This window comes from Oncorhynchus nerka, unplaced genomic scaffold (assembly GCF_034236695.1).
Source record: "Oncorhynchus nerka isolate Pitt River unplaced genomic scaffold, Oner_Uvic_2.0 unplaced_scaffold_3___fragment_2___debris, whole genome shotgun sequence".
In the NCBI taxonomy this organism is placed as follows: Eukaryota; Metazoa; Chordata; class Actinopteri; order Salmoniformes; family Salmonidae; genus Oncorhynchus; species Oncorhynchus nerka.
This window is the reverse complement of record NW_027040481.1, coordinates 196,189-223,593: the sequence shown is the minus strand read 5'-3', so window position 1 is coordinate 223,593 and position 27,405 is coordinate 196,189. Positions and strand designations below refer to the sequence as shown.

The 27,405-nt window shown below is 42.3% G+C and overlaps 1 protein-coding gene across 1 annotated transcript in view; it reads right to left on the bottom strand.

Moving 5' to 3' along the window:
- Positions 1–27,068, bottom strand: part of LOC115135931 (polypeptide N-acetylgalactosaminyltransferase 10-like) — a 110,038-nt gene extending 82,970 nt beyond the window's left edge. The window contains exons 1-3 of the mRNA XM_029671161.2: positions 26,805–27,068; positions 5,371–5,476; positions 4,780–4,918 (exon numbers count right to left, since the gene is read on the bottom strand). Coding sequence (XP_029527021.1) covers positions 4,780–4,918; positions 5,371–5,476; positions 26,805–26,963 — 404 coding nt within the window. The 5' untranslated portion in view covers positions 26,964–27,068. The remainder of the gene's footprint in view (positions 1–4,779; positions 4,919–5,370; positions 5,477–26,804) is intronic.
- Positions 27,069–27,405: the final 337 nt, after the last annotated feature.

Sequence of the window (27,405 nt, the reverse complement as noted above, 5' to 3'; positions counted from 1 at the left end):
CAAGGCATCATATTATCAAACACGGCAGAAAGCTGTGACAAGTCAAATCCCTTTGGATTCGTTATTTGTACAGACGCCACCATCTTGATTTCCTTGCGTTTTTTTCTCCTCTTCGTTCTCAGCCCATCTTCTCCTCTCAGAGCAGAACAGGCAGGCTCATTGCCCTAGCGACTCCAGACATACACAGCGTGTAGCCTACACACGCTGCTCCAGAGCCAGTACGGTTCTTCCTTCAGACAAGCATACGTCAAAACTTTGTTAATTTGCACAATGTTGCTTGTTCACAGTAGCTGTAAAATGTCCAAACTCACCAAAAATGACATTTGGTAGCTCCTACCTGTATATGTATAACTTCATGAGCTGGATTGCCCATCTTTGCAATTAGTTTATTTTCGCTTGCAATCGATAGCATATTTAGCTAGCAGCCTCCGTTGACATTCACTATTACCTGTGCTAATTTTGTTAGAAATCTGATATATATACATTGGGCAGCAATTTTTCTTTTTTTATGTGCCCCCTTGTGTACTAAGCCGGTAATACCGTATATATCCCAGTATGAGAGGAGGACGGTATGAAAATATGGATACCGCCCAACCCTAAATTAGATTATCATCTGAAATCAAGATACCTGACGGGACTTTTAATAAATGCAGAAAATCTAACAAAATAAACGTTCTACCACAGTGCCCATGTTATTTTTGTGAAGACCATTTGGTTTGGACGAAGTTTCTATGTGAAAACTATTTATGATGAACAAAAATATAAATGCAACATGCAAAGTGTTGGTCCCATGTTTCATGAGCTGAAATACAATATTCCAGAGATTTTCCATGTGCACAAACTCTTATTTCTCTCTAATTTTGTGCACAAATTTGTTTACATCCCTGTTAGTGAGCATTTCTCCTTTGCCAAGATAATCCATCCACCTGACAGGTGTGGCAAAGAAGCTGATTAAACAGCATGCTCACCACGTAGGTGCACCTTGTGCTGGGGATAATTAAAGGCCACTCTAAAATGTGCCGTTTTGTCACAAAACACAATGCCACAGATGTCTCAAGTTGAGGGAGTGTGCAATTGGCTTGCTGACTGCAGGAATGTCAACCAGAGTTCTTTACAGATAATTGAATGTTAATTTCTCTACCATAAGCCACCTTCATTGTTTTAAAGAATTTGGCAGTACGTCCAACCGGCCTCACAACCGCAGACCATGTGTAACTACGCCAGTCCAGGACCGCCACATCCGGCTTCTTCACCTGCAGGATCGTCTGAGACCAGCCACCTGGACAGCTGGTGAAACTGATTAGTATTTCTGTTTATAAAAAAAGCTATTTTGTGGGAAAAACTCCCAAGTGATTGCAACAACACATCATCAGTAGGGTAAAACAAACCTGTCTCACGACGGTCTAAACCCAGCTCACGTTCCCTATTAGTGGGTGAACAATCCAACGCTTGGTGAATTCTGCTTCACAATGATAGGAAGAGCCGACATCGAAGGATCAAAAAGCGGCGTCGCTATGAACGCTGGGCCGCCACAAGCCAGTTATCCCTGTGGTAACTTTTCTGACACCTATGCCCTCCCAGGCCTACCCATGGCTGCACCACTGCCCAGTTACGTCCATAGATTAGGACCTAATGAATTTATTTCAATTTCCAGAACTCACTCGCGCATAAGAGGGATGCTTGCACTAACGGTACTGGCCCATGCACTGATAAAATACACCACTGGAACTCTGATTAAGATGTTTACATGTACTAATAATTTGAAAGACTGCTCAGAAAACAAGGTGCTTTATTTGGCGTACGCTTACTTCGATTCTGACCTTACACCGATTAAGATAAGAAGAATAAGGTGTTTAGATGACTAATGCCATACTAGGCCTTCTGCCACAATCAGTTTAATATTAAATTAGTGTGCATATACAGTGGGGCAAAAAAGTATTTAGTCAAGCCACCAATTGTGCAAGTTCTCCCACTTAAAAAGATGAGGCCTGTAATTTGCATGAAGGAATGGGCCAAAATACCAGCAACAGTGTGTGAAAACCATGTGAAGACTTATTTTCCACCATCATTTTCAAATAAATTCATTAAAAATCCTACAATGTGATTTTCTGGATATTTTTTTCTCATTTTGTCTGTCATAGTTGAAGTGTACCTATGATGAAAATTACAGGCCTCATCTTTTTAAGTGGGAGAACTTGCACAATTGGTGGCTGACTAAATACTTTTTTGCCCCACTGTAACTATACTCAATAGTTTATGAGGAAAGTAGCTACATCTTCAAATATGAATGAAATACACCTTCCACTTAATGCTCACATGCATTTTGTATCATCAGGAGCATGTGAAACAACTAGAGCCCAACCCCCATGTGATTTTTTTCCCCCGATTCCCATTTTAGGGAGGCAAAAGTCACCGATTACCGATATATCTGCAGATATTTTGTTTTAGGGGTGGAATGAAAAAACAGACCTAGGTTTATACAACTTTTGTGTGAAAGGATTGAACAGATATTCTGAATGATGCTTTCAAGAAAATATAAAAATGTACTGAATGAGAATATTTTATTTGTGGTTTACAGGATTTCCACCAAAAATAAAAAGATCCTCTAAATGCTAAACCACCACAAAGGGTCACTGGCCAGATTGATTTAAACAAAGTAAATCTGAAACTGCAGTTCACAAATGTGACCAGATTCAGGAAACTAGGCGTATGTAGAATGTCACAACTTAACAGGAGAGCCGTTTGAATGTCAAAATGATTTATTTATCAAAATGCGTTTTTGGGCAGAAATGTCTTCCTGAACATGTGAACTTTCATGTGCCTTAATAACACACTCGTATGCCATCTGTAAATACAAATACAATTGTTAAATTACGAGCCTTTTTGGTTAAGCCAAAGAAAGAGCTGCCAACCTTCCCCACTAGCCATGATTGGCTGAGATAATGAGTGGGCTGGACATGCCAAGAGGAGTTCGGATTGGTCTGCCATAGAAGCTTGTCAGTCTGTGTGGTAATCCTATCAAATGCTGATTTAAAAAAATGTATTGTGTAGTGGAGCTGCATACATGTGGCTCTCCACTTTCTGGAGGATCAAGTTTTGAAAATCAGCGGAATTAGAGTATGATAGCTAAAGAGATGGAGGCAACACCGGTCTCCGGATTTCATCTTCAAATTAAGGGCAACCGTGGTATGGCATTCCTGACAGGGAGCCGCGTCCACACACGATGATGAATACAGGTAAGATAGCTAGCTAACGCTAGACTAACGTTACATTCAGATATTACACGTTTTATAATTTTGACAGAGAGTGGCTTCATTTCAAGCTAACGTTAGTTGGCTGGCTCCCTACCTGACGTTATTATTAGTTTCCCAGAGACGTTTGTTGTTCCAATTCGAGCCTAATGTTAGCTAGCTAACATTGAACATGGTTGGTTAGCTCCCAGCACTGTGGCATGGTTGGCACTGTTTATTGTTTAACTAGCTAACGTTGGCTGGCTGGCTCGTTAGCTAATGTTACGATGTGACGTGTGTACAACACCCATTGAATACGTCTGCACAAAAGCGCAATTAAATTGTTGCCAGCAGAGCTGGTTAGGCTGTTTTCATGTTATCCAGAGGTAAACAAATCATCGGCCAGAGCATCAAGTGTGCACTTCGAGAGTGAAACGAGATGGGTAAGGGTGTGAACGATGCTGAATGGGTGTAGACAAAGAAGAGCTCTTCACTAGATAGCAAAACATTCAAAAGACGATTTTCTCAAAAGTGAGTTTACAAGTTGATCAACATTCAAAGCATAATTACTTTCCCATTGTTCCTCAAATGCAGTGTATGATATACCATTTTATAGCGGAATCTACTTTTATATAATGTAAAAAACACCACTTCAAATGTTGTTACATAAGACCGAATCCAGGTGGTGAGTCACAAATAAACATTGAAAAGCAGTAACATGTCGTTCAGAACGTCACCACTAGGTGTCATCATCAGCATTTGTCTCGAGTAGATTTACTACAGTATTTACAGTCAAAGGTCATGTAAACTAACACTTTATGGCAACCTCGCAATGAGTGTATGTTACGACAAAGGTTAGCTGTTCATTACGACAATGTTTTCTTAACTCCTCATGAATGCAAGCCATGGCCTTGAATGATAGAGCTGCGACAACTTGCTTTTTGCAGATAGCATATTTTGGAAAACTAACTAAATAAGCCCACTGTCTAAAATAAATAGGCCCAGACAGTAATCGTGTTATTTTTGTATCATGGACGAGTGTTCACTTTTGCGCCAGTCCAGTGTTAGAATATAAGTAGCACAGATTGCTAGCTAGGCTAACTACCTTGCTGGCTAGATAGCTAAGCTAATGTTAACTAAGTGAGAATGTGATGAAGACAGGGCTGGCTGCTTGGTGAAGTGTACTTTTGATTATTTACATATTCAAATACGCCGACTACGGCAAGCTACTCACCCTCAAACCACCATGCAGACTCTCTCTCACGTTGTTACTTAGGGCTTAATTATGTTCAAATAGCAACTCAGAGCACCCTCTTCAGGCAACCATTGAACATTTTTTTAAATGAGCGCAAATGAGCAGACGTATTTGTTTATGTGTATATAATATGAATGCTTTATCAGTGGAATAAAGACAGATACAAATATTTTCGTGAAAGTCTAATGTCAACCGATCTGGCCCAAGAAACAACGGTGACTAAACTATACTTGTCCTTTCGAAGGAACGTGGAGTTGACAAGCTGGGTAAACTAAAAGAGAAACACGCACTCACTTTGGGTGCCGGATGTCTGCGACAGAGCGGTTGAGGGAGATCCTATCGCTGACATAGATGTTGAACCCATTCTCCCTGTAGGCCTGGTCCACCCGGTCAGTGTCCGTCAGAGGAAAGGGCTTACCCTGCTCCCCGTTACCTACGCACGCACAGAGAGAACAGAATAGACATGAGTGCAAAGATAATGTCAACTTAGGTTGAAATGCCTTGGTCCATCCACCTGTTGTCATGTTCTAGCCAGTAATTATCTGCTTTTCTCTGACAGACAGTGAAAGTACCTGGACTTAGTGTCAGCTAAAATCCCTTATTCTGTCTGAGGTACAGTACCTGCTGAATGAACCATAAGGACATTGGAAATGTCTTGCAGTCTGTCGACCACATCAGTTTTAAATGGCCTAAAGTTATTGTGTTAGAATCAAAAGCATTGAAAAGCTCATGTTCCTACAAACATATAATGCCTTGTGTGGAATCATTTGTTATTGCAGTATAGTTGTGGGCTTCAAACCTCAAACTAAAAGGGGAGTGTGTGTGTGTGTGTGTGTGTGTGTGTGTGTGTGTGTGTGCGAGGGATTTCCTGAAGTTCTGTCCTACCAGAGCGAGCAGCATCTCTCCTGATTGCCTCGTAGTCGTGCCAGTCCTTCCTCCGCATGCCGTCCCGCCCCACCTGGGCATCCTTCTGGGGCCGGACGTTTACTCCCTGCCAAAACACACAGGAACAGAGGGTCAAACATCAGGACATACACCCACACACAGAGGGAATCACACACATACAGTACAGAGGGTCAAACGCATCCACGCATGCAGCACACACACCAGGAACAGAGGAACATATCAGGACACCTCACTAACCAGCAACCCTTATACCAGAGCCTGTGAGGCTTGATGCTCAAGTAGCTATATTAGTAGGTCTACATCACATTGAGAGCATATTCATAAACATAACCATACAAGGAAATAAACAGTTGCCCATTACCCAACAGCAGAGAATCTTGCAAACACACAACCATTACCAATAGCCATTATGGGATTTTTTTTGCCATCAGTTAAAATTAAATGTAAAAGCTGGTCCTTACGTGCTGCTATGCTGGTCAGCATTTTTCAGAGGCTTGAGAACTGTTCTTATGAGAGCAGAGCAGAAGTGGAAAATGGGAATGAAGGAACTCAAGTATGGAAAAACTCATTTGACTTTAACACTAGAACTGGCATAGGCTAATGGCCACTGACATTTGATTGAGTAAATAATAATAATCTCAACAACAAAAAAACGTCCTGCCACTTCCCTGACTTTTCCTAAATGTTTTTATTTTACATTGCTCAGTTGTCACAATTTTGAAATCAAGTATTTAGAGCCTTTTAACCTGTTTTTTCCACACCTATTCCCAACTAATCTGCCAAGACAATGCGATGTAGGAATTTGGTACCCAGCCAGGCGCTAATGAGTCTCTCTCTCTCTCTCCTTACTGAATGAATCACAGATGGATGAATGGGCGATGAGTTTGTGTTATGCCTATTTATTAGCGTTGGTATTCATGTTAATAACTTCACCACGCGCCTTGCAGGTTGGTACAATTCTCTTACCTTTTACTTTGTAAAAGGAAGCTGTTACAGGACGGTCTTATTTACTAGAACTATATCCCATTTATTGTAAGGGAAACAAAAACATGCTAAACATATTCTTGACTATCAAAGTTGATGAGCGAAACAAACTACACCAGTCAGCCTGAAACTCATTTCACACATAAGAGTTAGCCTAAAGACAATATTCAATATCTGCTAAATTCATATAGGGGAAACACTGCTTCACAATGTCTCAATTCCATCTCGGTAGGGGAGGAGGGGTCACAGTTGGTGTCAGGTAGGATGTCCATCGGCCACGAGGTGAGAGAGCAGTGAGGTTAGCACTGGGTCAGACTAGAGTCAATGGAGCGCTCTGAAATAGACAGACGCACACGGTCCTTCATACACATAAAATCCCTAGCAGAAAAGACACGCTAGGTACAATTCAATCCATCACTTGGTTTTAGCTATGGAAGAACAAGGAATTTTGGAGACATAGCAGTAAAAGTACAAACTCAGTGCTGCGAAGTTCACACAATGGAAATGTATAACATTTCATTTCAGGCTTGTATCCCTGTAAGAATATCAATCCCAAGGCTCGCACATGCTCGTTTTCACGTAGGTAGCGCACACACTTCTCTACTCCATTGAAAAACGCATGCAGTGATTTGGCCAGTAATCAAAGTCATCATCCATGGTCTAAAAATCATCCCTTTTAGGCGGGCAGACGTCACAAATTTGGATCACTACACAATGGGGAAATAATTAGCTCAATGGGAGGTTGCAATTAGTGAAACATTGTTCATGCAAATGGGAAGCCTAATTGTGTGTGTGTGTGTGTGGGGGGGGGGTAATTAGGCTACAGTACTGAGCCGTAGTGCTCCTGGTTAGGTTAGAACTGTGTACTTATCTTTTTGTCAAACAGCTGACATAAATACACCTGGGGGACTGCACACTGGCCTGAGGTCACCACACCTCCACAATGTCCCTTTCTACATGTTCCCTGGCCAGAGGTAGAGGCATGAGAGGCAAGGCCACTCAAACCCATTAAACGGCAGTAAACACTCAACTAGAGCTGCTAAAAAGGTAGAGACACGCTGACAAAAGTAAGCTTCAATTTAACAATCTGGAACAAGATTATTAAAAGGTGGATGCTCTACATTGGTGGTGGATGGAGTGAGTGAGTTAGGCCAAGACAACAAATGTAACACACTTTTTGAAACCTAAATATGTTGGATCTTAATTTGAGCACCCTGTTGCAAGGTAACTTTCCTGCGATGCAGAAAATGTAAACCTTGTAGTGTATTTTAGTTTTAAAAGGGCTTCTGAAGTTTGTAAGAAAAAATATTTCAACCAATACAAAAATGTCTGAATTCTTATCCACATTTCCTGTTGCTGGAAATGTGCTGATTATTTTCCTGCTGTAACAAACTGTATTTAATTAAGATACAGCGCTTTTCACTACAGATGTAGTATGTATATACCATTATAGATCCAATCCATCATGACATGATTTCACTGCACCGCAAATTACACAGGCCCTATGTTATAGGGTTAGGCCTACATTATGATAGATTGCTTTTATCCTTGTCAGAGGCATTGTATCAGTTTGACCACAGATCAGCTTTGTAAGCAGGTTGATAACAGTAGGCCTAGGCTACATGCAGAACAGACACTTTATCACTGGCACAAACACCAATTAAAAACAATAGATTTGTAGTGAAATACTTCCTCTCTCTTCAAAAGCTTTGCATGTCTCATTGTGTATGCATCCGACAGCCCTACTGCCACTGTACGTTGAGATTTACTTCATCCTCACAGACACACAGCAAGCAGAGAAAATCATCTCTGACGGACAGGTAACCTTATTAATCACCAGCTTAGACTCACTGTCACACTTCTGTACTGAGGCAGGCACTGAGATCAAGCCTCAGTTCAAGAGAGCCGCTCTCAAAATGTCACGACGAGAGCCTTTCCCCTCTGCACTGACGAGGACCGACAAGTCGATCTGTGCTTCCTCCTCCTCGGAAGCAAGATTGTGCCTCAGCATTTCCTTTTGATAAAAATTTCAGAACACGGAGTTATGATATTCCACTGAGGCTTTGCTGCTCTAACAAGACCTTCGGAAAACTTTTCACTGTGTGTAGTGACAGATGAGAAACGATAGAGGTGGGGGGGGGAAGAGAGAGAAAGATAAAGAGAGAATAAACAGAGCTGGAAGGAGCGATAAGGCCAAAGAGATAATGAGAGAATGATGGTTTGTGGCCGTCCTATACCCTCTTCTTCAGTTGAAGACAGAGCTCCACGGTGGACCTCAGAAGAAAACAAACATGCCAGCAATGGCATATTCATAACCAGAAAAGCTGTTGTAACTACTGAATACTAAAGTAAGGGAAATGAAACCAAACATTACCCAACAGCAGTCGGATCCCCCTTTTCACATTAGAGCACATTAGCATTACTCATCCTACGATGCGTGTACTGGCCCAGACTTACTATACAAAGGCATAACAAGCATCCTTTCCACCGCTGAACATCAGCGTGAGGCCCACTACCTTCATAATCAACACCATCAGAAGACTCCACGCAGGCAGAAACTCATTTCGTTTCAACACAGGCTCTTTTCCATTCCATCAGTATTCAAGGCACAGCACAAACACACTAATAGGGCAACGCTCAGACGTATCTCTCGTTCTGCACTCACAGTCTTTATAAGTAACGGTCCATGATGCCGTATCTCTCGTTCTGCACTCACAGTCTTTATAAGTAACGGTCCATGATGCCGCATCTCTCGTTCTGCACTCACAGTCTTTATAAGTAACGGTCCATGATGCCGCATCTCTCGTTCTGCACTCACAGTCTTTATAAGTAACGGTCCATGATGCCGCATCTCTCGTTCTGCACTCACAGTCTTTATAAGTAACGGTCCATGATGCCGTATCTCTCGTTCTGCACTCACAGTCTTTATAAGTAACGGTCCATGATGCCGCATCTCTCGTTCTGCACTCACAGTCTTTATAAGTAACGGTCCATGATGCCGTATCTCTCGTTCTGCACTCACAGTCTTTATAAGTAACGGTCCATGATGCCGTATCTCTCGCATTCTGCACTCACAGTCTTTATAAGTAACGGTCCATGATGCCGCATCTCTCGTTCTGCACTCACAGTCTTTATAAGTAACGGTCCATGATGCCGTATCTCTCGTTCTGCACTCACAGTCTTTATAAGTAACGGTCCATGATGCCGCATCTCTCGTTCTGCACTCACAGTCTTTATAAGTAACGGTCCATGATGCCGCATCTCTCGTTCTGCACTCACAGTCTTTATAAGTAACGGTCCATGATGCCGTATCTCTCGTTCTGCACTCACAGTCTTTATAAGTAACGGTCCATGATGCCGTATCTCTCGTTCTGCACTCACAGTCTTTATAAGTAACGGTCCATGATGCCGTATCTCTCGTTCTGCACTCACAGTCTTTATAAGTAACGGTCCATGATGCCGTATCTCTCGTTCTGCACTCACAGTCTTTATAAGTAACGGTCCATGATGCCGCATCTCTCGTTCTGCACTCACAGTCTTTATAAGTAACGGTCCATGATGTATTTGCAATCAAGCACAAATTTGGCTAAAAGCAGAGAGGTAAAAACATTGGCCCATTTCACCAGGCTGAGTGATCATTAATTAACTTCAATGTACCCTCTTAATGGTCTACTCATCTGATGGCTGTTCCTAGCAAATCATATGTGTGTGGGGAGGAAATATTATGTATAAAGTAAAGTGTGTCGACTGCATCCTGTCATTAAATCAGTAAATGGTAAGGCAGCAGCGGACGCCTATAATTTGCAAAAGGCAAATAACACTACACAAGGCTGGTCAGACATCCAGTCAGACAGAACAGCTTCGTGGCATGGCACGGTGCAGCTGGCTGTCAGAGGCTGCTCACTGGATGAGCATCAGAGAGCTGGTCCCAGTGACCTTAGCCAGGTCTGTAAATGGAGGGATTTGAGGACCACCCTCTCTGAATCACAATCAAACCTCATTTCCATCCAGCTGTGGTCCATCATTAATCTCACAAACACCAGATTATGAGTGGCACTGAGGAGGGCTGGGGTTGATATTGCGTCCTCTGCTTGGGCTCTCGTCACACAATCGAACTCAAATAGCGTTCCAGATTTTTGATGCAAGAGACAGTCTCATACACGCACATCCAGACGCACACACTCTGGCTCTGGGTTCTCTGGTTGTCCTGCTTCTTGTGGTACGTCATCAAATGGCTACCCAGACTATTTGCATTGTCCGCACATCTAGCAGATTTCACAAGTGAAGCATGAAAGTCTGGAGTATCTGAACAGTTGCTTGAAATGGTTTTCATCCTGAAGAACACCACAAATGTACCAATCACTATTCAAAAACAGGTGCAAGAAATATGCCTCAGGTTTTAGGACATCTACATCAAAACTGTGTTTGTCTTCATTTCGCAGTGTGTATAGACAATGGAATCTAAAATCTATTTAGGAATCTTGAACGGAAATGCAATCATTAACATTATGCAGAGGTTTTCAAGGCAATAATGACTTTTTTGAGTTCGGGGCCGTGCTTGCGAGGACGATGGGCAGCTATCTGGTATAGAATGCTGGAATCAAAACTATTGTGTAGGGGAAGAACCTGTATAGCATCCAAATAATTCAAACAGTCTTCGGGAGGTATGGATTAGTAAACAGATAGAGTTCCGCAGACAGATCCCCAGGACTGAGAGAAAGAGTGTTATTGGATTGTCTTTATTTGGAAGAGCGCTCTTACTACCAGGGGCCTGATAAGAGAAGGACTGCCCATGCATTCTCTATGAGGATGGGAATCAGAAAACCACCGGTCAATACTTGCCTGTCTGTTTCCATAGCACCTGCTGGGTGAGGGCTGAGCTCTGCTTTCCCACATGAAGACGGATCAGACGCAGCACAGCCATGCTCTCCTGAGATACAATCAGCTGCCTCCCCTCAATATTTTCACAGACAAATAAACCAACCAAGGAAGTCTGCCCTCTGCATATCACCTCCCTGATAGTCAACAAGATCCAAAACACCTGCCAGCAAAGTGCACTCACTGTAAACTGTTATCGTGGCCTTAAGTTATAGTTCTCTCTCAAAGTGTGTGGCACAGTAAACTTGAGACACAAAATGAGGTCAACCGAGCTCAGCCAAGAGGAAAGTGACTGGTGTGAGACCGAGTGTGTCTACAGAGATCCACTGCCACAGCCAGGCCTTCCACAGGCACGCTCAGTATCTTGGTTTGTCTCTCTCCCTCTCTCTGTTCCAGTCTGTTGGAAGTGGAAATGAGAATGGGGTGGGAGGGGTTGTTGCCTTCATACTCCTGAAGGCAAGTCACACTGAAATGCTTGGACACACACAGGGAGGTGGTGAGAGGGAAAGAGCTGGTGTGGTCCTGCATGCCAGGCTGTACACTGACACAGAGGAAGTACAGCAGCTCCAGAGGTCAGTAGATCATATCTAACACAACACACCTTGCAAAGAGAGCCACCACAATAGAGGTTATCTTGACATAACACCACAAATGGTTTCAGATGGGCCAAGAGCGATGGAATGAAAGGGACAAACTCACACCATTTCTACCAAAGCATCATACTGGCAAGTGGCAACTAATGGATATTCTTTCAGTGTTCATTCATATAACATTCCTTCTTACAATCAAAAGATCCTCATGCAACATACTCATACGGCATACTAAAATAATAAGAGGGGTTTGAGTCTTGAGGCAATGAGTCCCTCATTAACAATTTAGTCCTAAAAAATCTGCTCAGTGCAAGTCCAAGGAAAATCCCAAGAATGATATTCAAAAAGAGGACTGTTGAGCTGAATTGTCGTAAGGGTTTGGAAGGCCCTAGTCATTTGAAAACACGATATTTCCACTTTACTTATGCAGGTTCCAACTCCTAGTACCTCACAAACAGGTTTAACTACCCGTTTTTGACTCCCTACAGTATTTACTCTGTTTCACACTGACAGCTATGCCTGCAGTCAGTCCGCCCCATCCTGGCCCTGATCTCTCTCCTCTCCTCCACTGCCCAGCCGACTCCATCCCAGACAGCACTGTGGGACTCAGGTTCTGTGCAAATGCTTTCCCGTTACGCTCATTTGACCACAAGCTTTGTTTCTGTACATGTATGCAGAACAGTAACAGACAAGTGAACCGCACACTGCGCCAAAATACTTATTGTAAGTACACACAAAAGCATGTACTCAAAATAATGGGTAGCTAGCTACAGGGGTGCTTGCTGTTAGGTTGGGGCTGGGGCCACCCTAATAAAGGGGTGAGTTTTAAAATAGCAAGTCTACAGTTACCAGGCTGCAGTACTGAAATATTCTGAGGTCAATTTAACCACAGGTCCAGGTTGGCAGACGCTGCAAGCAATATACACACAGCCAACCCTACCAGACAGCTGTCCCCCTTATCATCTAGTCCCCAGGATATGCTGAAATTACAATATCGGTCAACCGGCCTCTCCACCATCTCTATTATAATTGTACTTCATTTTAATTTAACTACGTAAGTCAGTTAACCTCTTCAGTCGACCCTCTACTTTTTTGAACATTTTGTTAAAAATCGCGCAACATTTCAGCGCCCTGCTACTCATGCCAGGAATATAGTACGTTCATATGGTTAGAATGTGTGGATAGGAAACCCTCGGACGTTTTTAAAACTGGTTAAATCACGACTGTGGCTATTACATAACGTGCGTTACATCGGAAAGCGCAGGAAAACCTGATCACAGAAAATGGAAATAAATATCCTTGCGCCACTTCCAGCAATTGTTAACAGTGAGCCGAATTAGATAAGACCGAGCATTCAACTCCCACAGCATCCCCATGTTGTCTAGAGTCTTGTGAATTGAATCCTCTTTGATTCTTGGTTGAACCGAAAGAGGGGCACGACTTACCTCCGGTCTCCGCCCAGATCATTCCGGAAGAGCTCTCTCCTGAAATTTTTTCCAAGACGACAGCTAATGATATTTACATCGCCTACGGATGATTTTTATCGCTTATTAACGTTTACTAATACCTAAAGTAGCATTACAAACGTATTTCGAAGTGTTTTGTGAAAGTTTATCGTCTACTTTTTGAATTTTAAAAAATGACGTTACGTTGTGAAATCGCTGTTTTTTTCGTTTATCACACAGTCTACATATAACGATATCTTGGCTTTATATGGCCCGATTTAATCGAAATAAAGACCCAATAGTGTTTATGGGACATCTAGGAGTGCCAACAAAGAAGATGGTGAAAGGTAATGACTGTTTTCTATTTTATTGTGCGGTTTGTGTAACGCCGAAATGCTAATTATTTTGTTTACGTCCCCTGCTGTGCTTTTCTGTTGTAGTGTATTGGTGCATGCTATCAGATAATAGCTTCTCATGCTGTCGCCGAAAAGCATTTTAAAAATCTGACTTGTTGCCTGGATTCACAACGAGTGTAGCTTTAATTTGATACCCTGCATGTGTATTTTAATGAACTTTTGAGTTTTAACTAATACTATTAGCATTTAGCGTAGCGCATTTGCATTTCCAGAGCTCTAGTTGGGACGCAAGCGTCCCAAGTAGAGGCAAGAGGTTAAGAACAAATTCTTATTTTCAATGACGGCCTACCCCGGCCAAACCCTAACCCGGACGACGCTGGGCCAATTGTGCACCGCTCTATGGGACTCCCAATCACGGCCGGTTGTGATACAGCCTGGAATCGAACCAGGGTCTGTAGTGACACCTCTAGCACAGATGCAGTGCCTTAGACCGCTGCACCCTCGGGAGCCCCAAGGAGGGCACTTCAGACAAACAAGAGCATAGTATGGTGAGAAAATGGTCTTACAGGATTGTCAGTCAAAAGACATATTGACCAGATATAACCTCTGAACTTCGATCCTTTGCTGACTCATAGTCTCTTCCCGATGTCTCTTGCTGCACAATTAGGCCCATGTTTTCCCATCACCATATGATCATTAGGCTACAGACACTGCAAGGCCTACTCATCCTCTTGATGACTGGTCCCGACCACCATGCTGCCAGGTCAGGACCAATTACATTTCAATATGAGAAATATGCAGTCAGTGTCTAGGGCACAGCCATAACTTACAGCTCTGCTGGATGCTGCCATGATCAGAGTATTCTCTGGCACCACCCCAATCCCATTGGAGATAAGTGCTGTTCAAATAAGCTCCGTCCTTAATATCATGTCTGGAGGAGGCAGCAGGGTAATAACATCAGAGAAATATGGTAAAACTTTAACTGCTGAGGCAAGGTAATACCAGCTCTAAGTGCAGTCTGTATGTTCCTACACAGAACCTACTGTGCCCCTGTCATTTCATGGCTTCCTTTCTGCACATCAGCACCAGGCTCTGTCTAAAAAGCCATTTCAGTCCACTCTCCTCCAGTCCCCTCCATTAAGGCACAAGCATCTCCCGCCCGCTATCCTTGCATGCTGAATGGCAGGGACAGTAAGCAGAATTCAGTGTGCGCTTGAGTAAGCCATCTCTTCTCCTTTATTCACATGGTGGGCTCCACATCGGCGATGCTGTAATGTGGAGGGACAGATGTGGCTTACGTAACACCCAGGAAAATCAGTGTCTCGCTGAGGCTTAATCTTCATGACACCCCACTCTTGATGGACCATCACAAGCCTGCCACTGCGGTGCAGGGCAGGCCATTCTACAGCAGGTCACACTGCAGCAATCAATGAGCAGTTCTCAAGAGGAAATCAATGGGCGGATCGCTTGCCTGTGTTTGTCTCAAACGGAAAAGTGGAAAAGGAAATTACCACAGAGGTAAATCATAATAATGCATGAATGAGTTTGAATAATTTTTACGTTGAAGTAATTTATTTGATTTGATTACAAAAGCAGTGCTTCAAACATTTTGCCAGCTTTTAACTCATCCAGCAACTGCATGAGTGAACAAGATCATACGTCGACTGTATTTTCCTCATTAACATTAGACATCCATAACATCACACAACCAAGCGCTGAGTAACTCCAAATAGTTTTCTTTAATTTGCAATTAGAGAAAGTTGAGAGACTACCAGTGACATATAACGGGAAAAACAGAAATGTGTGAAATAAGAATCAGAACCCAGCTTTGCCGCCCGCCAGTAGTTTGTAGAGAAGCCGTGGTCTAGTGGAGCAAGAAATGCAGCAACTCTGACAAAGACAGCATCTCAATTTTTTCAAACAGCTGTTCTGAACTGCGGGTTCAGTGTCTGTGAACGTGCTTGAAGAACAGGAATGCCTCTGTTCAAATCCTTCCTCTGATGTGCTAGAAGAAGACATTTTGCCTCTGATCTCTGAGTATGTGAGATCAGAAAGACTAAATCAATCCCTCTTCCCCCGTTTTCTGTGTATTTTGAAGAGGTCTTCCGTTCCCATGATTCCTAAAGGATTAGGCTATCTTTAGGAGAACTACCAATGAAAGTAACCCGAGCACAATATGTTATGGCCCATCTGTACTTTTCTGTAGCCAAGCAGTCATCTTGGTCTGTAGAAAAGCTCATCAGAAACAACCATGCGGATCAGGCCAGACTAAATTAGTAGGTCTGACTCAAGCATTTCTGCAGTATAAAAAAATGCAGCTCAAGTCTCACTGGTGGAGAGTGACTCAGAGTAGGCATACTTCAACAAGAACCAAACATCTCTAATACCAAATGTTTGAGAAAATGTACTTCGTGCATTGCACAGATAGACATCAAGATTATGACTAGGGATGCTGGTGGTTTCTTGCCTGACAAAAATATACAGTGCATTCGGAAAGTATTCAGACCCATTGACTTTGTCTTATTCTAAAATGGATTCAATTGTTTTTCCTTCATCAATCCACACACAATACCCGAAAATGAAAAAGCAAAACCAGGTTTTTAGAAATGTTTGCAAAAGCATAAAATTAAAAACAAATACAAAAATATCAGATTTACATAAGTATTCAGACCCTTTACTCAGTACTTTGTTGAAGCACCTTTGGCAGCAATTACAGCCACGAGTCTTCTTGGGTATGACGCTACAAGCTTGGCACACCTGTATTTGGGGAGTGTCTCCCATTCTTCTCTGCAGATCCTGTCAAGCTCTGTCAGGTTGGACGCAGGTCTCTCCAGCGATTTTCGATCAAGTCCTAATCTGACAATTATATGAATAGTCTAGTTTCTGGGCCTGAGAAATAGGCAGTTTCAAATGGGTATGTTTTTTTTGGCCAAAAACAAAAATCCTGCCCCCTACACTCAAGAAGTTAATTCCTAGGCGGTCATTGAAAATAAGAATTTGTTTAACTGTTGCCTAGCTAAATAAAAGGTGAAAAAAAAATTAGACGAGATTAGAGTTGTTGGTTAGAGCTGCCCTGCAAAAACATTTTTTTTAAATAAAATAAAAATTGGGTTAGCTACTCAAAAGAAGCATTGCCTGATGTGAACTATGCCTCAAATAAAAAGATCTCAGGAGATCCAATATTAAGAATTGTTGACTTGCATAAAGCTGGAAAGGGTTACAAAAGTATCTCTAAAAGCTTTGATGTTCAAACTGTCTATAAATGGAGAAAGTTCAACACTGTTGCTACTCTCCCTAGGAGTGGTCATCCTGCAAAGATGACTGCAAGAGCACAGCGCAAAATGCTCAATGAGGTTAAGAAGAATCCTAGAGTCAGCTAAAGACTTAAGGAAATCTCTGGAACATGCTAACATCTCTGTTTACGAGTCTACGATACGTAAAACACTAAAGAATGGTGTTCATGGGAGGACACCACAGAAGAAGCCACTGCTGTCCAATAAAAACATTGCTGCACATCTGTAGTTAGCAAAAGAGCATCTGGATGTTCCACAGCGCTACTGGAAGAATATTCTGTGGACAGATGAAACTAAAGTTGAGTTGTTAGAAAGGAACAGCACACCAACATCAAAACCTCTTCCCAACTTTAATGTATCGTGAAGGGAGCATCATGGTTTGGAGTTTATTTGCTGCGGGAGGCCCTCTATCGTCGACAGAAAAATGAATTCCCAAGTTTATCAAGACATTTTGCAGGAGAATGTAAGGCTATCTGCCCACCAATTGAAGCTTAACAGAAGTTGGGTGATGCAACAGGACAACGACCCAAAACACAGAAGTAAATCAACAACAGAATGGCTTCAACAGAAGAAAATACGCCTTCTGGAGTGGCCCAGTCAGAGTCCTGACAACCCGATTGAGATGCTGTGGCCTGACCTCAAGAGAGCGGTTCACACCAGACATCCCAAGAATATTGCTGAACTGAAACAGTTTTGTAAAGAGGAATGGTCCAAAATTCCTAACAGTTGTTATTAAATCCCAGTATTCACATACTTTTCCCATCCTGCACTGTGAATGTTTAAATGGTGTGTTCAATAAAAGGCATGAACATGTAAAATTGTTTGTGTTAAGCAGACTGTGTTAGTTTATTGTTGTGACTTAGATAAAGATCAGATCAAATTGTATAACAAAATTATGCAGAAGTCCAGGTAATTCCAAAGGGTTCACATACTTTTTCTTGCCACTGTATTTTTGGGAAAGAGTGGTAAGCAGCCTGAAACCTATAGCAGTAGCCATTGCACGGATTGAGGGAGACAATGCCATCCTGTCTGATGTTCAGACTCTGCTTGCAGGTATAAGCGAAGAAATCCATACGGCCCTGTTGCTCCAAGCAGAGGAAACTGCAGTTCGGTTCAGAAATACATCAAAAAGCGTGAAGACTTCTGCCTGAAGCACATACAGTTGAAGTTGGAAGTTATACACCTTAGCCAAATACATTTAAACTAAGTTTTTCACAATTTCTGAATTTTATTTCAAGTAAAAATCCCCGGTCTTAGGTCAGTTAGGATCACCACTATTTTAAGAACATGAAATGTCAGAATAATAGTAGAGAGAATGATATATTTCAGCTTTTTATTTATTTCATCACATTCCCAGTGGGTCAGAAGTGTACATACACTCAATTAGTATTTGGTAGCATTGCCTTTAAATTGTTTAATTTGGGTCAAACGTTCCAGGTAGCCTTCTACAAGCTTCCTACAATAAGTTGGGTGAATTTTGGCCCATTCCTCCTGACAGAGCTGGTGTAACTGAGTCAGGTTTGTAGGCCTCCTTGCTCGCACACGCTTTTTCAGTCGTGCCCACACATTTTCAATAGGATTGAGGTCAGGTCTTTGTGATGACCTCTCCAATATCTTGACTTTGTTGTCCTTAAGCCATTTTGCCACAACTTTGTAAGTATGCTTGGGGTCATTGTCCATTTGGAAGACACATTTGCAGCCAAGCTTTAACTTCCTGACTGATGTCTTGAGATGTTGCTTCAATATATCCACATAACCTTCGTACCTCATGATGCCATCTATTTTGTGAAGTGCACCAGAAAGTACGATCTTGGTTCCCATTTGCAGTTGCAAACCGTAGTCTGGCTTTTCTATGGCGGTTTTGAGACAGTGGCTTCTTCCTTGCTGGACAGCCTTTCCGGTTATGTTGATTTAAGACTCATTTTACTGTGGAAATAGATACTCTTGTACCGGTTTCCTCCAGCATCTTCACAAAGTCCTATGCTGTTGTTCTGGGATTGATTTGCACTTTTCACAATGTACGTTCATCTCTAGGAGACAGAACGCATCTCCTTCCTGAGCGGTATGACGGCTGGATGAGGGCAAGGTTCTTGGCAGTCTGGCGAAGTACACTTCCAAGCAAGGGCTTTGGGATGGAGATGCAATATGGCAGTCGTGCCAACATATCTCATCAGCCACCTGGTGGAAGGGACTTTGTGGATCTGAGGCTCTTTCCCAGTTACCTCAATCCTCCTCCAAATCCCACCAACATCAGCCGGCTCAGAGAGCAACTGGTCCTTGTTTGGGAACACACACACACACACACACACACACACCAAAGCACGCAACAGGCTAACCACTACAAGTTTTGAAAAATTGGTTGCCATCCGGGCAAATTTTAAGCTTTTTGAGCCTGCCAACGAACTATCCTCAACGAGGTTGGAAAGTGACAGTGAAGATGAGGCCTCAGAGTCTGATGTTCAAGATGTGGACATTGAAGAGGTCCAGGGAGATTACATGGACACCTGAGAGGAGGACAACCAAAGCTTTAGTTTCTAGACTATTATTTTACAGATGTTGAAAACGTTTTTGGGAGATGCGATGGATCATTCAATATTCCATTTTGTTGTTCAATGAAATCATCCCATGTGAAGAATCAACTCATTTAATTAAAGTTCAATTTGTAAGTAAATGTATTAGATTTGTTTCTATTGGAAGGATTTAATAATTTGCAATTAATGTCTACTTATGATAAGTTAAAAGGTTTGTCTCCATATGATATAGTAAACATATCCAATGCAAAAAACATCTACATTTAAATGGAGTTAATATTAATTTGCATATATTCCCACCACCATTCTTCACCGTAGGGATGGTGCCAGGTTCCTTGTGCCTTGACACAATCCTGTCTCAGAGCTCTACACAATTAATTTCAAATCAAAGTTTATTTGTCACGTGCACAATATACAACAGTTGTACAGTGAAATGCTTACTTACAGGCTCTAACCAATAGTGCAAAAAAGGTATTAATTGAACAATAGTTAAGTAAAGAAATAAAAACAACAGTGAAAAGTAACAGTAGCGTGGCTATATACGGTAGCGAGGCTATAAAAGTAGTGAGGCTACATACAGACATTGGTTAGTTGGGCTGATTGAGGTAGTATGTACATGTAGATATGGTTAAAGTGACTATGCATATATAATGAACAGAAAGTAGCAGTAGTGTAAAAGAGGGGTTAGTGAGTGGTGGGTGGCGGGACACAATTCAAATAGCCCGGTTAGCCAATGTACGGGAGCACTGGTTGGTCGGGCCAATTGAGGTAGTATGTACATGAATGTAGTTAGTGACGATGCATATATGATAAACAGAGAGTAGCAGCAGCGTAAAAGAGGGGATGGGGGGGGGGGGGGATGCAAATAGTCCGGGTAGCCATTTGATTACCTGTTCAGGGACTTGGGGTAAAAACTGTTGAGAAGCCTTTTTGTCCTAGACTTGACACTCCGGTACTGCTTGCCATGCGGTAGTAGAGAGAACAGTCTATGACTGGGGTGGCTGGGGTCTTTGAACGTTTTTAGGGCCTAGAGGTCCTGGATGGCATGCAGCTTAGCCCCAGTGATGTACTGGGCCGTACGTACTACCCTCTGTAGTGCCTCACCAGGCAGGGATGCAACCATGCTCTCGATGTTGCAGCTGTAGAACCTTTTGAGGATCTTAGGCTTTGTCGTGCCCTCTTCACGACTGTCTTGGTGTGTTTGGACCATTCTAGTTTGTTGGTGATGTGGACACCAATGACCTTGAAGCTCTCAACCTGCTCCACTGAATGGGGCTGTGCTCGGTCCTCCTTTTCCTGTAGTCCACAATCATCCCCTTAGTCTTGGTTACGTTGAGGGATAGGTTGTTATTCTGGTACCAGCCGGCAAGATCTGACATCCTCCCTATAAGCTGTCTCGTCATTGTCGGTGATCAGGCCTACCACTGTTCTGTTATCTGCAAACGTAATGGTGTTGGAGTCATGCCTGGCCATGCAGTTGTGGGTGAACAGGGTGTACAGGAGGGGACTGAGCACACACCCCTGGGGGGGCTCCAGTGTTGAGGATCAGCATGGCAGATGTATTGCTACCTACCCTCACCACCAGGGGGCGGTCCGTCAGGAAGTCCAGGATCCAGTTGGAGAGGGAGGTGTTTTAGTCTTTTAGCTTTGAGGGTACTATGGTGTTGAACACTGAGCTGTAGTCAATGAATAGCTTTCTCACATAAGTGTTCCTTTTGTCCAGGTGGGAAAGGGTAGTGTGGAGTGCAATAGAGATTGCATAATCTGTGGATCTGTTTGGGCGGTATGCAAATTGGAGTGGGTCTAGGGTTTCTGGGATAATGGTGTTGATGCGAGCCATTACCAGCCTTTCAAAGCACTTCATGGCTACAGACGTGAGTGCTACGGGTCTGAGGTCATCTAGGCAGTTTTCCTTCGTGTTCTTGGGCACAGGGACTATGGTGGCCTGCTTGAAACATGTTGATATTACAGACTCAGTCAGGGACATGTTGAAAATGTCAGTGAAGATACCTGCCAGTTGCTCACATCCGGGCACATGCCCGGAGCACAGACCCTGGTAATCGGTCTGGCCCTGCAGCCTTGTGTATGTTGACCTGTTTAATGGTCTTACACACGTCAGCTACGAAGAGCGTGATCACACAGTCGTCCGGGAACAGCTGATGCGCTCATGCATGCCTCAGTGTTGCTTGCCTCAAAGCGAGCATAGAAGTGATTTAGCTCCTCTGGTAGGCTCATGTCACTCGGCAGCTCGCGACTGTGCTTCCCTTTGTAGTCTGTAATAGTTTGCAAGCCCTGCCACATAAGACGAGCGTCGGAGCCGGTGTAGTATGATTCAATCTTAGCCCTGTATTGACGCTTTGCCTGTTTGATGGTTCTTCCCAGTGCATAGCATGATTTCTTGTAAGATTTCTTGTAAGTCCCGCACCTTGAAAGCAGCAGCTCTACCCTTTAGCTCAGTGCGAATGTTGCCTGTAATCCATGGCTTCTGGTTGGGGTATGTACGTACAGTCACTGTGGGGACGACGTCCTCGATGCACTTATTGATAAAGCCAGTGATTGATGTGGTGTACTCCTCAACGCCATCGGAAGAATCCCGGAACATGTTCCAGTCTACAGTCCTGTAGTTTAGCATCTGCTTCATCTGACCACTTTTTTTATAGACCGAGTCACTGGTGCTTCCTGCTTTAATTTAGCTTGTAAGCAGGAATCAGGATGATAGAGTTGTGGTCGGATTTACCAAATGGAGGGCGAGGGAGAGCTTTGTACGCGTCTCTGTTTGTGGAGTACAGGTGATCTAGAATTGTTTCCCCTCTGGTTGCACATTTAATACGTTGATAGAAATGAGGTAGAACTGATTTAAGTTTCCCTACATTAAAGTCTCCGGCCACTAGGAGCGCCGCCTCTGGGTGAGTGGTTTCCTGTTTGCTTATTTCCTTATACAGCTGAGTGAGTGCAGTCTTAGTGCCAGCATCTGTCTTTGGTGGTAAATAAACAGCCACGAAAAGTATAGCTGAAAAATCTCTAGGCAAGTAGTGTGGCCTGCAATTTATCACAATATACTCTACTTCAGATGAGATTTTTTTTTGCCTCCAACCACTGTGTCTTTGTGAGACGCAGAGTAGGTGAACGGATGATCTCCACGTGTGTGGTTCCCACTATGAAGCATGGAGAAGGTGTGAGTGTGCTTTGCTGGTGACACTGTCTGGGATTTATTTAGAATTCAAGGCACACTTAAACAGCATGGCTACCACAGCATTCTGCAGCAATATGCCATCGCATCTGGTTTGCGCTTAGTGGGATAATCATTTGTTTTTCAACAGGACAATGACCCAACACTCCCCAGGCTGTGTAAGGGCTATTTAACCAAGAACGAGAGTGATGGAGTACTGCATCAGATGACCTGGCCTCCACAGTCACCCGACCTCAACCCAATTGGGATGACAGAGTGAACGAAAAGCAACCATTAAGTGCTCAGCATATGTGGGAACTCCTTCAAGACTGTTGGAAAAGCATTCCAGGTGAAGCTGGTTGAGAGAATGCCAAGAATGCGCAAAGCTGTCAAGGCAAAGGGTAGCTACTTTGAAGTATCTCAAATATAAAATATATTTTTATTTGGTTAACACTTTTTGGTTACTACATAATTCCATTTGTGTTATTTCATAGTTTTGATGTCTTCACTATTATTCTATGATGTATAAAACAGTAAAAATAAAGAAAAACCCTTGAATGAGTAGGTGTGCCCAAACCTTTTACTGATACTATTTAGTCATTCAATAAAAAAACAAGTGCCATTGAAACTAATTAGCTACGTTACCTGCTCGGCTCTAGTGGGGTCACAGCGGAGCTTTGCAGTGGCAAAATAAGTCATGAGAAATTGCTGCTGCTTGTAATATTTCACTTCATATGCAGTTAAAATTCCTGCCTCTGCACTTCTAGTGTTACCCTCTGCACTGTTCTTCAAGTAAATGTGTTTTTGTGAAATGTTCTGTGGAAATTGTTCAAAGTAGCCTTATGCATATCGTTGTATGGTATGTTAAACATAGCAATCACTGTTTTTTGTTAGTTTGTTTGCATACATTTTATGGTGAGATATAGGAGTCTCAGTGTTACTCTAGAATTGCCCTATACAGGAAACAAATGTGAAAGAGCAACACCAGACACTGCATAAAATGTAGCTCTGCAATAATACAGAACCAACCTTACCATAACATTCACTGCCTTCATTTTACCAGGCAAGTTGACTGAGAACACATTTTATCATCATAACCCATGGATGCACATTAACTGTCTTTACACGGCATCCAGGGGCCATCTGCACCTGACTCTCATCAGCACGCGCTCAGCCTCCGCCACAGCTAGCAGCGCTCAACGCTCGCCTTGTCTGAAGAACGAGGGGAGGAAATGTTTTACAACAAAGTCTGCCTCTAAACAAACACCTCTTTTATCCCATCTCTGCTTTTACTCCCAAGGTATTTTCCTCCCCGCCTTTAACGAGTGACTGCGCTCTCTCTGCATCAATCTTCTAATCTTCCAAAGGCTTAACACATTCACAACAAAATCGAAATTCCGAGTCTCTAAACATACTGAGTTGATGTTTTATCTCGGCTGTCATCAACTTTTAAAGGTTGTAGGGTGTCGTATTTACTGTGCCAGTTTCTGCATGGGATAATGAATCAAAATACAGTTTTCATAGAATGTTTGGGAATGACGTAGAGTAAGGCATGTGAAAATTCTATAGCAATATAGTCAGAAAGCGGTCGTGAGTTTAAAATGACCAATTAAAATGTATTGACACCGCAGTAAATAAAATCTTGTCCAGGACTGGACTCTACACACGCCATAGCCAATCAGAGCTACAGTAGGCCCATATGAAAACAAACCATTTGTCACACGGGCCTGGTACCATTCACTTTGAACTGGGCCGTGTGTTTACAGGCAATAACAACAGCTCAACTTAGACCATTAGAAAATAGAGATGCACAATATAAATCGGTGAACATATAGGAATCGGCCGATGTCTAGTTTAACGCCCGATGTGCCAAACAGATGTCAAAGCTGACGTGCATACCTATATAACAAAAGGTACATGATGTAATGACATCACGTAAACCTTCAATGTTGTCATAATTATGTAAAATTCTGGCAAATTAGTTCGCAACGAGCCAGGCGGCCCAAACTGTTGCATATACCCTGAGAAGTGACAATTTCCCTAGTTAATATTGCCTGCTAACATGAATTTCTTTGAACTAAATATGCAGGTTCAAAAACATATATTTCTGTGTATTGATTTTAAGAAAGGCCTTGATGTTTATGGTTAGGTACATTCGTGCAACGATTGTGCTTTTTTCGCAAATGCACTTTTGTTAAATCACCACCTGTTTGGCGAAGTAGGCTGTGATTCGATGACACATTAACAGGCACCGCATTGATTATATGCAACGCAGGACAAGCTAGTTAACCTAGTAATTTCATTAACTATGTGTAGTTAACTAGTGATTATGTGAAGATTGATTGTTTTTTATAAGATAAGTTCAATGTTATCTAGCAACTTTCCTTGGCTCCTTGCTGCACACGCGTAACAGGTGGTCAAGCCTGCCACGCAGTTTCCCCGTGTAATGCAATGTATTCGGCCATAATCAGTGTCCAAAAATGCAGATTACCGATTGTTATGAAAACTTTAAATCGTCCCTAATTAATCGGGCATTCCGATTAATCGGTCGACCTCTAGTTTAATTGCCTTTGAATATTATTATTTTTTCTGTAATGTTAAGGGCCAAATTCGGTTTTTATCTCATTATCAAATCATTTCTGTGTGATTGTTTTAAATTAAAATGGTCAAAATAAACAAAAATAGCTTCCTAGCAAAGAGCAATTTCTCAAGCAAGAATTTAACTAGGACTGTCTGGGAGTGGTCTGAGTGGGGAGGGGGAAACTGAAAACTAGCTGTTAAATCAGCAGACAGGTTTGGAACTCATCTTTCTTATTGGTCTATTAACTAATTCAGGTGGGCCAAAACTCCATCCCACCAAAACAGGCTATAATTTCAGAAGGTCTTTTCAAACAGCTCTTACACTAAATGGCCATGATCATATTAGCATTTTCACAGCATTACCTCAGTGTAGAAATATATATAAAACAGGAAATCCACGTTATTGACTGCATTTGGACTTTAACACTCCCCACATAATATTGACTGTAAAAACTACCCAAGTGGCATTGTACAGTCTGGTCCCATCCTTGATGATAGTATCCAAATCAAAACAGTATCACTTCCAAATAGGAAGTTGCAATATTTTGTTTCCCAACATACACTAAGAGTTTTGTAATTTCAACAATAAAATACTGTAGAATTCACAGTAAAATACCATACATTTATTTTACATCATTAATACAACTTTGACTTTGACAAAATATGCTGTAATATATTTCACAGTACTATGTTCCTTACTGTAACACATTACAGCATCCCTGTACATTTATAGCAGTAGAGCTGTAATATGTTTTACAGTAAGGAACACAGTAGTGTAAAATATTACAACATCTCTGTTGTAAAGCAACATTACAGTATAAAGCTGGAAACTCTGGTGTAAGTATAGGTCTAAAGCTGTACATTTACAGTGAAAAGTTGGACAGTGTAGCATTTAATTTGTTTTGCTCTGACTATAGCTACCGGTTCAATAAAGTGCAAGTCGGATGGTGAAAACAAACTGTTGTTTCACACCACAAAACCCCGAATAACAGCGCAAGAATGGCCAACAGGCTAGCGCGTGTTCTAACACCTGACCCAGCAGAAAGACATGTTTTAAGACCGCAGCATATTTGCGCTAGGTCAACAACCTAGTCGTTCACATCCTGAAGTCTAGCTGTGTTACAAGTTACAACGCATAGTTCCAGACTTTGCTACGTGGCCTTTTCAACATCCACCCGCGTACAGTATCTAGCTGGCATTATTCCCCACATTATTCTGAAAGTTCGACATTAGAGACAACATGCCCCATTTCAAGAAAAAGGAATGTAGCGTAACTAGCTTTCAAACTAATGTCATTGCAAAGGAGATGACAAGCAGTGAGCCACGCAATAATGCATGAAAAGATGATGTAGAAACTTGCTAAACAGCAAATTGACAACGGAATAACTGCTGTCAAAGCCCCACATGGTCGAGCTAGCGAAATGTTAAGCTAGCTAGTCAGGTACATCACACAATTGCAGATATTTTACATGCGTGCTAGCTAGGTCCATTACCAACGTGATCGGGCAGTCAGCAACACCGAGGTGATACCAATATGTTTTTCAGTTGCAGCGCAAGCCAGGCAAACGGTGCACGAGCCAACCTTACCTGTATTTGAGGGATGCCACCCGGTCCCTCCACTATTTCTGGCGAATTCTCAAAAACTCGGTCTCGGTATAATGACCACAGACCAACGTTCGGCAGGAAAATAAGAGCGGCTATAAGTAACCCTGCGAACTGCAGTAGTCGTTTTTCTTTTCGCCTCATCTCTCCAGAATAAATGTGAGAAAAACTGTCTACAATGTACTCCCAACTGCTTTCAGGTGGACAACTTTCAATCTGAACAAACCAACGATATAATGTTGAAGCTGCAGGCACTTCCGCTAGGGGGAGTGAACCAATATCGTAGTTGGGAGCACAAGGACAGACTTTTGCATTCTTTGTAGTGAATAATGATAATAAATATTTGAATCCCAACCAGTTTACCTAATTATATTGCAACAGCACAATATGTTATATTAGATCACCTGCATACCTGTAGAACAGTTGAAAGTTACTCTCATGATCCCTTGGTGACAATAAAGTGGAGTCACTCAGATTGACCAACAAAATGCACATTTGCATTAATGTAGCCACTTCAATGGAATTTATTCGTGGCAAAATTAGACGGCTAATGATAATATAAAATATACTCTCCGAAATTAAATGT